General features: G+C 38.3%; 1 protein-coding gene across 1 annotated transcript in view; it reads right to left on the reverse strand.

Annotated features, from left to right (window-relative positions):
• Positions 1-16,747, reverse strand: part of MID1 (midline 1) — a 153,270-nt gene that overhangs the window by 90,087 nt on the left and 46,436 nt on the right. The window contains exon 2 of the mRNA XM_065658255.1: positions 13,438-14,153. Coding sequence (XP_065514327.1) covers positions 13,438-14,097 — 660 coding nt within the window. The 5' untranslated portion in view covers positions 14,098-14,153. The remainder of the gene's footprint in view (positions 1-13,437; positions 14,154-16,747) is intronic.

Below are 16,747 nucleotides of genomic sequence, written 5' to 3' on the forward strand. Positions count from 1 at the left end.
ATTGGTTCGGTGATGCCATAATGTATTCTCAGTGCTAGAAGTATAAACAAGAAAAAACCCAAATAGTCAATAATAAGTACCTAATAAATAATTTAAAAATCCAATAATATTTCCTGAAGCAATGTAGAGTTCCGCTGGTATGCCTGAGGCCAGAATTTGATATATGCTGTAAGCATAATATAAAGCAAAAGTAGTAATAAGGCAAACTTTTTAAGACTGAACAGGAGGCCTTTTACTCAAACTATGACGATATTACTGCTTCACCGCACTAGAAACCAATTACATGAATTCTGACTCTTAAGCAGGAATACTGAAATTATGTACATAGTATGTAAAAGAGCAAAACCTCAAAGCTTTGAAACGTTTCTCTTCTACCTGGCATGCCCGGTTTAAAGTGTCTTCCCATTACTGAAGCATCTAGGTACACTCCAGAGTTTCTGACAGACTTTCCCTACAGCTTTTTCTGTTGAAATGAGTCAGAGAGAGCAGTGCTGAGACAAGCAGCTTCCAAGATCGGATATTTGCCTGACCTTACAGACCTCCTCAGGAAGGAAACATGTTCCTCCAAGGAAACACGTGACAGCAGATTCAGAGCCCATTCTGCAAGCAGGAGTTATTCAATGAGGCACTCTGGTCTTGAACTTCAGGGTGAAATGAGCTTCCTACCATGCTTAGAATATATCAGGAAGAAACAGAACAAAGCAAAGCAAAACAAAACTATTAAAAAACACAAACCACCATAAAAAACAAGCATCCTCCCCTTCACTTTTCTGTTGTGTTTCTTCTTGGAGTGACAGTTTAATTGCTATACTATAAGCAGAGTCATTCCAGAATAAGCTCTCTCACATCTGAATTTGTAACTTGTGACAATCGTTTACCTGTAACCCAACAATTTACTTGTACCCCTATATTGCAAACACTCAACTCTGCACACAATAGAGGCAACAATTAGACTAAAATAGCTTCCAAATTTATTCAAAATTATTTTGATATTGTATACAATAAAATCTAAAGCCTTCACTGACTTTAACAGTGCTGAAATTAAGCATTATGAGATTTAAGAGCAGAACTCCAAATCAGGTTTGTTTGCTTGTTTTGTTGTTTGTTTGATTTTTTCCTAATGAGTAGTAGTGATTTATTTGACAGAAAAATTACATTGCTTTCAAGTGAGAACATGCAAACTGATTTAGGCAGAGCAAGAATCTATTTAAAACTCCTCAAAATTTAGACTTAAGTGTTTTGCAGGTATTCAGAAAAATGTTTTATTAGCTTATCACCATCTTTACCAAGCCTCTTTTAACAAAAGACATTAGAAGAAAATTATTAATTTAAAGAGGTGGTATTACTTAGAGTGATTCACTGTATGTTCAGACAAAGGTTTTCAATTTGTATAAACATCGACAAAGCTGGAAGTAATCAAGTAAATTAAAGGGGTAAAAAAAAGGCTCCTCTGATAATATTCTTAGCCAAAAAGAACTACGGTAATTCATAGCATCCTGCTTCCATAAGAATTTCAGTGCATCGGAATTTTAGGAGAGCTGGAGAACATGTCTACTGAGTCTGAAAAAAAAAGCTAATTCAGCACAAAGAAAGACAACGTGAAAACCACAAAAAAGTTTCATGGTTGCTGCTCTGATTGGTGGATCTGAATGGAAAGGTCACTTTTTCCTCAAGAGTGATCATAAGAAATGCTCAAAAGAGGGTGAAAACATCATCATATGCCTAATATAATGCCCCTTCCCCCCCAAGATGCAGCATATTTTTAAGTTGAAGGTTGTAATCAAATGTAGAACAGACAACAACACCTGGCCACATTTAAGGTACATGAAAAAAAAAAAAAAAAAAGATTGCATCATCATATACATTTCATGCAAAGTTTGCATAACCTCACCAGACATCTTGAGCAGGTCCTTTCCCTAAATAGACACCTATCACCCTGTAGGATGAACAAGGGCCTCAATGCAGGGGCTCCTTTACATGGCAGAGTTTTCAATGTACTGATGGATTTTAACCCTCGGTGCTTGCCTTCCAACACCAAGGACTCACAGAAAAGCAAATGGCACTCAGTCCCACCAAGCTAAATAACACCCTGTGCAACGGGAAAGCCCCAGCATTGGTAGGGCCATCCTGGAGTGACCTACTGCCTCAGCAGCCCCCAGCATCTGTGTACACGGGGGAAGCAGGAGCCATAGGAAAGACCATAAAGTGACCAAGAGGTCCATGTCTACTGGAAAAGCACGAGGGCTTTCCTTACCAAGCATTCACCTCTACCAGTCTCTTGCATATCTGCACATATATTTTTCCCCTCTTATAGTTTACAGAATATAGTTAGGTTTGATATATTGGCATTTAAAATATTTATTTTTGTACTGACAATTTTTAATTTTTTTTAACTGATAATGTCAATCAAATATCTGTAATGTTTTAATAGTTCCTTCAATTATTCATTTGAAGGGATTTCTTGCACATATGTGTTTAGTCTTTGGGCCACAAATAAAACATTTTAGATACCTACTCAGCTGATCCATCATCCATACACTGATCAGTATATTTTCTTCTCTTTGGTAACTTATTATGAAGACAGATACTGCTCAAGTTCAGTTTGAATGAGTTATATTCCCCATATGCTGCTGGCTTAATCTGGAAATAAAGTTTGTGCACACTGTCATTAACTACAGCCTAACGAGTCTCATTAATGCTTCTACCACGAGACACGTGTTGTGAACAGCTGCCTGTCTTCAATCTCTTTTAATGTTTGGCTGTATCATAGCAAATAACAAAACTCGGGCGCACAGCCTCACATTTTAAAACAGCCAGTACAACTCCAGAAGTGCAGAGATGAGTTTCAGTGGCGGGGGGCGGGGGGGGGGGGGCGGGTACTGTAATGCAGGAGCCCAGAGCAACTGGAGCAACTGCCAGCTGGCAAAGCAGGGTGCCCTACCAGGGGACACAACTGTCCCAAAAACCAGAACAGCAGCATTAAACCATATAACTAATACAGCAATGCAGGTCCTCTTTTACTTTGTCAAAAGATGTTTTAGCTTTTCTGATAGGTAATGAAAGATGATGGTGTTTTGGGGGGTTTTTTTTACCTTTAACCAATTTTACCTATCAGCTGGATGTAGATATGGAAAATTTCTCTGACATTCTAATGTGTTACAAGCTTGAAATGACATTGTTATTCACAGACAGCATGAAATCTCAATGTGAATTGCATGAGGAAAGCAGGAGAGTTTGGCAAGTCATAAAAGTATCCATATATATCCAAACAAAATTTAAAGAAAAGACAAAAACTGGATTATTTTTATCAGGGAATAACTTTTTTTTTTCCAGCAGCAGCTTCAAATTAAGCTCTGATACTCTGAGCATGGTAAGAATTTTTCCAGTGCAATCTACCATCAGAGATGATTCAGCTTATTTGTAGCTGAACAGCTTAGTATTTATCTTCTGAGGCAAAAATGGAAGTCTAATACCATTAAAGTATGTATTTAAATACATGTATGCATTATAGGTGGAATTACAGGAAACGATATAGAAAAAAAAATGCTTAGAATTTTAGGCATAGCCCTGAACAAGAGGTATATTAGCGATCCCATCCTTACATTAGTCCTGGGACCCAAAAGCTCCATCCTCTCTCGCTCCTGTCTCTTCACTCAGCTCCATAGCAGATTGCTTCTCCCATCTTCATCTGTCCTGCTGTTAACAATAATGATTTATCACCCACAACCACGAGCGTATGGTAACTAAAGGTGTAAGAAATTATTTGTGCAGTACAGCACTAGGAAGTAATGGCTTCAAAAATTTGTATGAGCTGCTGCATTTGTTACATGAAAGATCTTTTCTTGTTGTACCAGGTTTTTGTTTTAATTTTCTTTAGAATACTCTTTGGGAAAAAAGGATGTGATATCAAAACCGTAATTTTATTAAGAAATAAAAGGTGAAGCACTTATGAGATAGAAGAGAATCTCTACAAGATATGAGATATTAGTATTTTGGAATCTCTCATATTTCAGTTATTTTTTCCAGTTTAGGGAGTGTAAATTTTCAGCCAACAGAGAGTACTCTTGTAACAGTGTACTAACATCAGTTTGGACATCAGAATTAATTTGCTATTAGACTGGTGCATAAGATGGGACATACAGACCCAGGAGTTGCACTGGGACCTCTTCTACATGAAGGGCACTAGAACCCAGGCCTTTCAGCGTAGTGACAGGGGAGAGTGAGGCCACAGCATTTCAAACCAGAATAATTATAAGAAATCAAACACTAGTGCTTCTGCTGACTAGTGGAACTAGCCAATACTACTTTATTTTTTTTTCTTATTTAATCTTGCCCATTTACATGATGCCAACAGCTCACCTGAATATTACTGTGATCACACAAAATTTTTATGTACCTGTCATGCTTGCTTTTGTATTTTGTTCTAAGTACAGTTAAATTAATATTCCTTGAAGCTGGGATTACATCTCATGCACTTACTTGCACAAGATCTTATACTGCAGGACATTGCCTTTGCGAATGACTGTAGTAAAATTAAGTAATTTCTATACAGATGCGTTTGGAAAAGATGATAGTACAGTGGAATACTATCTATTCCAAACTCACAAATGCCCACAGAGAATTTGCTGTCTTTTTTCTTTTTTTTTTTTCTCCTTAAAAAACTTTCAACTTCCTTTTAGGTATGAAGTTGTATGCTGTCTAAGTCATTCCACCAAAATGTCTTTGCCATTTCAAATTTTCAGCACTTGGTTTCTGTAGCCAGTGTTGTGTGGGCTATTAAAAGGTTGTGGTTGTGGTCTGTCATAGTTTAGAAAATCATTCTCAATATCACAACTAATTGAACAGATAAATCACAAAGGAAAGATCTAGCCATAGGGACTCCGGTTACATTTCTCATCTGTGCTGAATTTGGTCCCTCTCATAATGTAAAATATAATTATAGGATCATACCACTGTGTTATCACGGCAAACATACTATAAGAAAACTAAAATTGCAAAGTTTCAAAAGAGAAGACTGAGATTACATTTTGGCAGGAAATTTTCATTTCTCCAAAAATTCAAATGTTGCTTGGGAAAAAACAAACAAACAAACCCAAAACACAACAACCACCACCACCACAAACAAGCAAACAAACAAAGACAAAAAAAATGCCACACCAAACTCTGTTGCTTTCAAAGTCAAACTGATGCAACTTTGAGTATGCATTCAATACAAACACATGAATGGCCGCAAAACTCTGGAAATGCAATAGTGTTGTAATTGAGATGGATGGGGAAATATTTCTACAGAACCATACTCCTGACTGTGGACTCATTGCTTGCCCCATTTTTCTTCCCTTTCCAGTTTTCAGCTCTCACAATCTCATGGGGCTCTTTCAGAGACAAGGTGTATATGCGGACACACAGGTGCTAGCAGGCGGCATATAATTTTCTAAATTTTGCAGTGCAATTCTAGCTATGACAAAGTCTCACATCTTGGCGACTGGAGACAGCTGAAAGTGGATTGGTCAGCTCTAACGGAGGGGACATATAAGGTAGAGGCAATGCAGAGCTCCAGTCCCTTGAGCACTTTTGGCCGAGGCATTAAAACAACCCTGCACGTGCTCCCTTTCCACAGTTGTAAATTGGGATATTGCATAGGACCAACACCGCAAACAAAGGAGAAATTTGTAAACTAAGCGATACTTCCACTCTGTCCTGCAGAAATTAAAAAAGAAAAGGCTATCATTGAAAGCAATCCTGCTGGTACCATCAAGGCACTCCATCAAAAAAGTCATTGATATTAGCTCCCCAACATGTTCTAAACATTTTACTGATGAAGACAATGCACTTTCAATTAAGCAGTTATACTGGAAAAGGGTAAGAATTGCTTAAGTAAGCATTTACAGAAGGCCTAGAAATAACTCAGTATAGTCACAGAATGATAAAATCATCTAATTTTCCATTTTATTTCCTCCTCCTTCATTTTTCACTGACTTTAGATAACTGGAAAATACAGCAGGCTCTGTCTGATTTGCGGGAGTGCATGATGAGATGTGAAAGCTGTGAGGGGCAGGAATCCCCTTACCCCATGTCCTCGGTGTAGGTGCTGGCTCTTGAGAGCAACAATGTCCTTCCCAGCAAAAGGATTCCTGTGAGGAGGGTCAACGGATGCCAAGGGACATAAGGGGCTGGATGGCTGGTTTTGGGAACAGGTAAATATGGATGGGAGAAAGAGGGAACACACAGTCTTTACACCCATACCAGGCTCTGAGTCCAAAGTGTGCTTTAGCAACTCAACATGGCTTTCCAATCCATGACCTTCTGGAGGAGATTAAATCTTCATGGACTATTCAGGCTTTCCAGATTAGGCACCGTTTCTGATTGGTATGAGCCCCTTTGTACAGATTCAGAGGGCTGAGGATACAGAAAAGCATTACCATTTTGCTAGGAAGTGTACACTTGGCTGAAAAAAAGAGGGCCAAAGAAAATCATAATAGATGTACACTTGTAAAGCCTGAAATGGAAAGTAGTGTGCTGGGACTATTGCTGTATTTGTGTTTTAAGACCAGATAATATGAAAAAAAGAAAAATAGGTCATGCAAATTGTTCAACATAAAATGAAGAATTAAAATGCTTTAATCATGCTCCTCTGATCGTATGTTATTACAGGGCAGAGTTAAAGTGATTTAGATTTCTCTTCACGGGGTAATTTAAGATATTAAATTAAAGCTTGAGAGAAATCTGAATATTGAGTGTTCTGCAGTGCCTATTTGGGTGATATTTACATTCAGGTTTTGGGGTGGGTTTTGCTTGTTTAAAGCATATTATTAACCACCTTCACCTTTGTCTGAAAATGTATTTGCTGTCACATTATTTTCTAAAATATTTGCAGTAAGATAAGGTTATACCTTAAAATCAGTTCAGAATATACCTACCTAACAAATAGAGCAACATATTCATACCCTTCTGCATAAGTCTCAGTACCACTGAAGAGTTTTAGCCTACTGTTCATGGGGTTTTTAGCCATAACCTCCACCTAGCTTTATCATTCCCCAGTAAAGCACTAAAAGAATTACTCATTCAATTTATCAGTTATGAGAAGACGTACTGTTATGCTAAAACCCGTAAGTGTTCTGCCTTTGAAAGGTCACTCGTTTGTAACTTTTCCTGTTACCAGCCCTACCCTTGTTACTCTGGTAAGCAGTCATTACCTTTCCTAAACAAAGAGTCAACCTGTGCCCAGTGTTCTAAACCAGCTTGTTATTTGCCCTTACTCTCCTCTATTTACTTAGTTTCCATTTTCATTGCTTTTTTTTTTTTTTAAATTGCTTTATTATTTATTGTTTAAACAGAAATTCTCCTTCTGAGGAAGTCTATGTCATGCATTACATTCCACCATCAAATTTCAAGCATCATATTCCACCACCAACTTTCGAGCATCATTTTATCTAAAAACTCATAAGCAACAAAGAGTCAGTCAAGAGGTCATTACAATAAGCAAATTTAGAGCTAGAACATGGACTTAAAGTCTGTTATCTGAACAGTTTGGACCAGATCCATGGAAAAGTATGAAAATACATTTTAATTAATGCCTAGTTTGGCTTCCCTGGAAACCAGAGTCATGAGAACAAAGATAATAATGCTGTACTATTCGCAATCTTATTTAATTCTCTTGTTCTTCCTGAATAGATTATGCCTTCAACACCATCATTTCCACTAAAAATTGAAGGAAATAAGTAGTATGCAAACATTTTTGAAAGACTCGCCAGCTGATAAATTTGTGAAGGTAAGTTTTAAAAAACTATGACTTGTGCTATTTAATTATTTATATATTATTTAATTATTTCTTTAGAAACAATATCATGGTACTTATAACTACTGTAAAGTCATAGCTCACCATCTACATCTGTAAATACAATGAATTTTGAACTACGCTAAAACAGTCTAAAATTTTAAAAAAGAAAAAAAAGCCAAACCAAACAAACCCTCAAAAAAGGACTAATGTTATTATTAATATTAGTGCATTAACATTTTCTATAATCCTTCTAGACTTCACCAAAGAAATACCAGATGGAGGAAACTGAGCCACTTGAGATAACACTAGGCTAAAGAGAGAATGTTCTAAAGTCTGCCTTCATATTTCTATACTACATAATAAAATAAGTGTAGCTGAAAACCTGTGCAGTAAAATGGTTCATTTCTATATCAATCTTCTTCCATGCAACAACGTAATATTTTTGGATCTTTGCAAACAGTGAAGCACAGCCACTTAGTTATATTTTTGCATCTATTTCTGGGTTAAGTACTATCAGATAATAGTCTATACTAATAGACGTGACCATTCATCATTTTAATTTCATAAAAAATAATACACTGAAATATCTGTCAAGAAGTATTTAATCTAATAAAAATATAATAATATCAAGCTGCATCTAATCTAAAAATAATCTAATAATAATGAAAGTCCATGAGTTCCACATTTTGTCAGATTGGATATCGTGTTTTAACTATATGTTAAACCTGCATAACTGGCACTATAGAAAGTAACTTTCTACACTCTGAATCTATTAAGTACCATGTAAAGGAAAGTGCCACTTATCTAAATGTTTAATAACATGTCACTATAACACTATGTCTTTACCTATCAGTCAGATTTTTTTTAGTTAGATAGTTTCCCTTAAATAGGAAGTTAGTAAAGTTAAGGGTACACAAGGAAACTATAAATTTAGATGTGAAAATATTCAGCTACTAAAAAACCTATACGCATGGAATGTTAAAAATGGATACCAAGTAAAACTATTAACATGTAGTTCATATGCATATGTGATCAAATATATTTTAACTGACCTACACATATATACGAAACTGTATATATTTACTTAAAGCATAGGCACATGTGTATTTATTCAAATTCAAGATTCTAGATATTCATGAGCTTACACATTACTTGAAATTACATGTATTTCTATGCTAGTCAAACAAGTCTACATACACATACATACGAACATATGCAGTATTGCCTTTATATACTAATGCAAGCACTATAAATATGTCCATAAAATGTGTATGGACACATATTTACACGTATGTGCATAATATATTTATATGCAAGTCCAGAAACCAATGTTCCCAGTTTGTCAACCCCACTGTTTGCACAAGTATAAATTTATAAGTGCTGGGTTGTTATGGTATCACTGTATAAGTAAGTACAAAATAATGTCAAATAAAAATAGTTGGAAAGCTTCAACACATATTTTGCCAGTATCTCTGCAAAGACTTTTCAGTGTGAAAAGTTTTAAAATTCATAATATACATAGCAGGGAAGCAGAAATTTTTGCACTCTACTTGTAGAAGCTGTGTCCTTGACAGAGTCTCCTACTTTTAAACAGTTGAAGTAGGCTTATAAGGGCTGAATGCAATTCTCCTTACATGGAAACAGTTTGTGGCTGCTTCCCACCAAAAAATTATTTGTGAATAATTGAATTGACAACAGTGTAGAAAACCGATCCTTGCCTCCTGAATCAACAGCGTAGGGAAGATAGATGTGTATGAATTCTGCCACTAAACTAGGTGAAAACCACACAAACAAGAAGCTCCCTTTTGTTCCTGGAATTGCTGAGTGCCATTCAGAAGACGGCCGGCCGTGCCTTGGTAAACATGCCCAATACACGTCAGCACTAATAAGATTCAAACAAAACCACGGAGAACCACAGCTAACCTACAGCAGTTCGATTCAACAAAAGATCTTTCTTGACTAAGCACTACAAAAATTGTGCCAAAATTTGGCAAGAATATATGTGTCAGCGGTCAGATTCTCAGTAAATGTGAAGGTGAATAAAAACATTGGTTTCAATAGAGTTGTGCTGTCTTTAAATAATTTAAAAATATGGCTTACTGTCTATCTTTGTCTTTTGTTACACCCCTTCATGGCTCTTTGTTAATATTTAATGAGCGATATCTTTCCATCCACACCTCGTAACTTCTCCCCAAAATATTCTCTCTTGTTCAAAATAAATCTTATATTTTCATTTTTCTTGTCGCTTTCTTAAGTATAAATACATCCATAGAACAATGGCAATTTTATGAATTTTCTCTGAAAAAAATGAACATACTTTTTTCAATTGTCTTTTCCTTTCCATTAAAACAAGATAAAAAGCAAAGAATCAATATCAAAAGTATCGAGCCATATATATTTTCTTTGAGGTAATATGGTGGGCTAACCATAAGCATTTGTATCATCTATTTTTAAAAGTCTCATTGTTTATGTAGCTATTTTTTTTCCTAATTTATACTACAATTTTGACCACCACCTCATAAATTCTGCACTTCACCAGAATATTTCCTGTTCTCTGTCTTGGTCATGGTTTATCATTTTTCCATTTTTAATATACATCTGTCTATGATCTACTTTAAAAAAGTCCAACACCACATATATAAACACTAAAATAACTGTAAGCGTGAAGGTATCTCATGTGGTCATGTAACTAAGCAAGAAATGACTCCTCTTGGAAGAAAACAAATGCCTCTATTGGACAAGTGTACAGAACTCCTAATTAAAGGGTTTCATTTTTGCCACAAAAGGAGCTAGATTGTAGTGGCATCTTTTGTCCTATGCTTAATGAAGGATGATATATTGTTTAAATAATTAGTAACACCGCTAGAAGAGAATGCAAGTAATTAGCATAGCTTGACACTCAGAGCAACACCAGTTGCTGTTGTTAGCACTAACAATGTGTTGTTTTGAAAAGAAAACCACAAGGAAGAGTGTCACTTGAAGCGGTTTTGCTTTTCTTTTTTGAAGATACAATTAACCACTCAATTTTGAATGGACCCACTATAGTACTGGCTACTGCATGCTCATTCTTTCAGAATTTTTTTATTAAAGATTTGGGTAGCCTATCTACCAAACCCCACATTTTTAAAAACCCACAGCAGCAATATAGCAAGCAACAACCCGTCTTTTCAGGCAGGGATTTTCTGATCCACTTCATCATTGAATTTGCCAATGGTACATGCATTTTATCTGTAAGTTAACAAAGACTATCTACAAGTTCATACCTAAGATTTACATTAGCACCATGACCAGTGACTCAAGAGGTCATATCATCATTTATGATGGAGGAGACCTGAATGTTAAAATGGACCTGAAATGCTTGACTCTCAGCAACTAAATGCTGGTATGAATGGGTATCATTCCTTTACTCCTGAGAGATAGATGCCAATCTACGGAACAGAAAATCTCATTCTCAGAGTTTGATATATAAACCAGCACAAATTTGTGAGATGGAAGAGGCAATGAAGACATACCTTTCAGGTTACCTTCTTATAAACAGAGAATGGATACTGATCTGGATGGAAACCACCTAGCCTACTGTTCCTGGGCTCAGAGTATAAACATGTCAGAATCATTGGCATAATTGGCATGACTGATGTAATCGCTAGCCTTAGAAAATGGAAATAAATTGTCTCATGACAAAGGGGATAGGAACTTGATTTCATGTAGGTTAATAATCATCTGTACAAAGTACTTTTAGATAGTTTGGGTACAAAAAAGTCCACATCTAAAAAAAATAAAATAAAAATTATACAGATGTTACAAACAATGATAGGAGTTGTCATTATAAGTAAAGAAAGAGTTATTTGACACAGACCTACACTAATCATTAAATTAGTACTTGAACTACTCCTTGAGGTGGCTGGCAGAAAGTACTTTATTAGGCTTCTGCCAAGCTAGCTAAATTATGTAACATCTAACATCAACATTGCTTGCCTGTCTGAGATACCATTCAGAGTTTGCTTAGGCATATTGGCACAGAAATATATCTAGTATACCAACACTAAGAAATATTTAACATTTATTGAAATCCTCAAAAATATACTTATCTAGTACTTAATTCCAAGGGTATTTCATGTTAAGTAGTACATTCCTAGTTGTATAGAGTTGGTAAGCAATACAATCATTCAATCACCGTTAGCTTACTAAATAGTAGCACCTGTTAACGATATAAACCCAGTAGATTATCGAAAAGTACAGTAAGTCCAGGAACCTTCTATTCACATTTATAGTCCATGCCCCATTTTATCAATGGCTAAACTCTTACCTAACAAAATAACAAAGCAGTTCAAAACACCAACCAACCAAACAAAAAAACCAAAACCAAACTCCTCCTTAGTAAATAAAAAAGTCTTTAATAGATGAAAGGAAGCTATGAAGCCTAGATATTGTCTCTCATTATGCTAAAATAATCATAGAATATGATCTGCATGTTTGCACGTACATAGAAGCACAAAATCCACACAGCATGTGTATGCAGATTTCACCTGCGCTCACATAAAGTTATCATGTGCAGCCACATATTTTTGTCTGAAAGTATTTAAGAAAACACTTCCTGTTAGTTAAACCTATTAATTCAGTTTCTTTTTCAGCCTCTAAAATGCTGAGTAAGAAGGCTGACAAAAAAGCTTTGCCCTCCGCACTTGCGGTTTCTCTATTGCAGTCCATCTTTAAAAAATATCTCCCGCCAGCCACGCACAGGCACAATCAGACCCTCCAAAGGGAGCGGGTACAGGAAAGCATGGGGTGCCTAGTTCCTGTCTTTACTCTGCAGCAGCACGTAAATCGCATGAGAGGAAAATGCACCCAGGTGGGTGGAAGGCAACTTGCTGTGGCCTCGCTGTTCAGTGGGAACTCTGCCTCTGCCAGCAGCCTGGAGAGCTTCCAGAGCACCCTGAGACCTGGCTGCCCACTGCCACCCCACCCAGGGCATCCTGCACGGAACCAGGGGCCTGCTAGAGCTGTCTGGCTACCTGGCAGGAGATATACCAGGAGCTCACCGAACCGTGGGAATGCCACAAGAAGCTCAGAAAGAATTTTGATTTTGTTTTTAGGACTGCGCTGCCTGTGGGCTGGGGAGGGAGGCAGCGCGGGAAGAGCTGAGCCAGCATTTGGTTTCCCTGGCTGGCCAGGCAGATGGCATCCCTGAAGCCGGCACGGATAAATGCATCTCCTGTTAGCGGCGATGCAAAGGGCTTTTCACAATGAAAGCAACCAAATGAATAATATTCAACAGCAGAGCATACGCAAAGAATGCCTGACATTTCAATCAGCACCTCTATCTGTGCAGTCAGCACTAAACCTTGTCAGCTGCCACGAATAAAGCTGTAGGTAGATAAAAAAATTCACCTAAATAGTAGCATATGCTGCATATTCCTTATGACAGCTATAGAGAAATCAAAGCACAACGGAGGAATCTTTCTTTAAGCAGCATCTGACATCTTTTCAATGGTGATGAGCAAATGCTCATATAGATCTGCACGTGTACCTCATCCGATTAGAGACCGCGCACCTACCTTTCCCAACCTCTGCCCAAATGAAGAATTTAGCACGTAACCCAAGGGCGCTTTCCTTCCCAACCACAGGCTGCTTGGCTAGAAAGGCCAATAAGTAGCACTAACCTTTAGCTTGTCATAGCGCTCACTTAAAGCTGCCACTTGATGGTCACGGTGTCGCCCGACCAGTTTACACAAGGCACAAATTAACTGGTCGTCAGTCACACAGTACATGTTAACTTTCTCATCCTCGTGCTCCAAGCACATTAATCCTCTGATGTGAGAGTCTGGGATGGGCTCAATGAGCCGGTGGCCAGTGAAAGGCTTCTTGTTGGGGTGAGTGGCTTTCAGGCACTCCTCGCAGTAGGACACCTCGCAGGTAACGCAGGTTTTCACCGCCTCCTGAGCAGGGTCCTGATCGCAGAACTGGCAGAGGACCTTCTCGCAGGACGACATGCTGTTGCTATCGAACGCCCGCTCCCGGCGGGTCTCGCTGGGGGAATTGGGCCCGCTGACCGAAGCTTTCTGGAACCTGTCGATGATGTTCTGCAGGGTGACGTTGCGCTTGAGCCCGTCTAGTCCGCGCTGGCTGAGGGTGATGACATAACGGCAGGTCGGGCACTGGAAGGCGGTGATAGACTCCACCGGCTCGTTGGTGGCGCAGTGGGAGACCAGGATGCGGTGCGCGCAGTTGAAGCAGAGGCTGTGAGCGCAAGGCAGCAGCAGCGGGTCTTCAAACAGCTCCAGACAGATAGGGCAGGTCAGTTCCGACTCCAGTGTTTCCATCTTCAGGCAAAGCTTTCCTGTGGCGTCAGCGAAATCCAGGGAAGCTGATCAGCTATCTGGAAACACACGTAAAATTCGATTAGGCGAGAGAGTACATGAGGGGTCAGCCATGGGGGGTTGTCAACTTTCGCCACTGCTCCCGGGGCTATCAACCCAGCACGCCAGGCAAGAGGGCAATCTAAAGTTTTGAACCTGCACACATCAAGGTATTTAAAACTGGGCTGCTTTATTTTTTGTCTTGCCTCTCTTCACTTAAGAATGCAAAACAAAAGCTCCTTCTTGATTTCTTTCTCTTTCTTTTTCTCTCTCATGCAACAGAGGAAAATAGCAGATGTTTCTGTGCATTATTAAAACCCAAAATTATAGCCTTCAAACAGTCTGTTACAGCAAAATTAGATTTCTTCTGCAGATGCTGCTTTTGGCTTCACTAATCTACTTGTAAAACTCAAAAAAACCCCTTCAACTTAATATAACATTGTGCAGGGATTAGTGTAGAGTATTATAACTGATAAACTTAAATCTCTCACTGCTGTTACAAGTAACAGTTTTTTTCACAGATTGAAAATTTCATTTGCTGTTATAGCATTATTGCAACATGTAAAGTACGTCTGTGTTTACCTGTGTAAATATGTATCTGAATATTTACAGGGAATAATGTTTCTAGGAAAGCATGTGATATTTTTACATATATATCATATACTAAAATACTCCTATGTATTTCTAGAACATATGTGTCTGTATTTACATGTACCAGTATTTTTGTGCATGTGTACCCGTACACATATGCACAAACATACATTACATACATATTTGGAGAAAGATAAATATAGACAGAGGATCACACAGTGCCATAACTGAAGTGACTAAAGGAAGACAGAAGAAGTAGATGATTAAGAATAGTTTAGCCCAAATTTCTCATGATTCTAACCTACAGTACAAGAAGAGCCTCTATAGAGTAAGACAGTGAGATGTGTGATTTGCTGGGGGTTTGAGTGTGTGTGTGTGTGCTTGCACTTTTGTGTGAGTACTCTCTATTGCTAATATGGATGAACTACTGCTTGTTTTAGTGGCCTAATTAATCACCTGAAGTGGATTAGGAATCAATGACTTTTAGACAGAGGGCATGGGATTTTCTGGAGGATGCAGCAGTACACCCCCATCAGAGATCAACTGAAACTTCGTTTTGTTTCCTTTCCTGTGCTTGGCGTTACAGAGAGTGGTTTTGAAAGAGTCGCCCTACGCAGCTCTCCCTGCCTAAGCTCCTGTCAAGGGCCCGTCGCTGCCGCAAACAGACAGGTCAGTGAAGCAGAAGCAAAAGCTGTGCTTCACACTCACAGAGCTGTACCTCTTCACAGTACAATCTATTTAAGCTTTGTTGCTCATAACTGGGGATGGCTTCAGATGGCACAGCTGCATCGTCTTTACACTGTAAAGTCATTGTTTGGTTGTGTGAACTCTTGCCTCGTCCCCTGACCAGGAAAAAGGAGGGATGGACAAGAATCCCCCACAAACGAACCTTGGTTCATTAAGGGTGAGGAGAGCTCAGGACTCATTAGCAGCCTTGGGAACCAAGCGTGCTTGAATCTTCTGTACTTCATGACAATTAGTGTGGGGAGCATGGTAGCAGTCACAGGAATGCTACCTATAACCCCAAAATGAACCACAGTGAAAAGGAAAGTTCAGCCAACAGAGGCAAGGTTCAGACTGCCCGTCAGTATTTAGTCCTGCTTGCTCTGTGGGAAGAGCAGCAAGGCGTCTGTTCCAAGGGTTTGCTTAGAAATTAGGATACTTTGCCTCTTTGCACTAATGCATCCTTTTATTCTGCCAAGAAATCTGAGCATTTAACAAATGCACTGACCCCATCACAAAATTTCCTTTCCTGTATCTTCTGTGATGCTGATCTTACTTGAAATAAAGCTCAGTTTGCCAAAGCCTAATTCATTTATAACTATCCGTCAGCTGCCGTAATTGTATGGTGCATCTGGTCAAAATTAAAGGTCTGACTATTTGATATAAGCAGAAAGACAACTCCCTCTCAGCCATAGCCACACGGCACAGAAAAGATGAAAGCTTTTTCTGCAAATGAAGACCAGTTTGTCTTTCCTTCTCTTTGCTCTCTGTATCACAGAAGTCCCAGAAGATCAAAATCTCATCCACACTGTTTGAATCCCTTCCACACCACAACTGTGCGCCTCATCATCTACCATCATCTAGTTATTCTGCAGGCTGAATGCTGCGCTGGAAATGGGAGAAGAGAATTTGGCATTGGCAGGAGACAACGTTTTAAAAAGGCAAACCAATCATTGCTCATCTATTGGCAGTCCAGTGAAAATCCGCCAACCTTTCGGGTTTGTTTCTTAGGACCATGTTTTGGATATGGAGCTTTCTTCCATCCTGTAATTTCTGTACAAAGTCCCTTCTGCTCCTTCATCTGTCAAAAGGTTTCTTTCATTCAGTTTCCTTCTTAAAGCCCTATTTTTTTGTTTTTAACCAAAGGTGGCTTTTTTTTTTTTTAATGGTACTCATGTAAAATGAGGTAGAGCTAAACAGATAAAACCAGAAGAAAAACATTTGCATCACTGCTTCATGAAAAGACATTTGAATCACTGTCATGCCTCTACATAAATACCACTGTTTCAACTGATGACTA

This window comes from Caloenas nicobarica, chromosome 1, assembly GCF_036013445.1.
Source record: "Caloenas nicobarica isolate bCalNic1 chromosome 1, bCalNic1.hap1, whole genome shotgun sequence".
Lineage (NCBI taxonomy): Eukaryota > Metazoa > Chordata > Aves > Columbiformes > Columbidae > Caloenas > Caloenas nicobarica.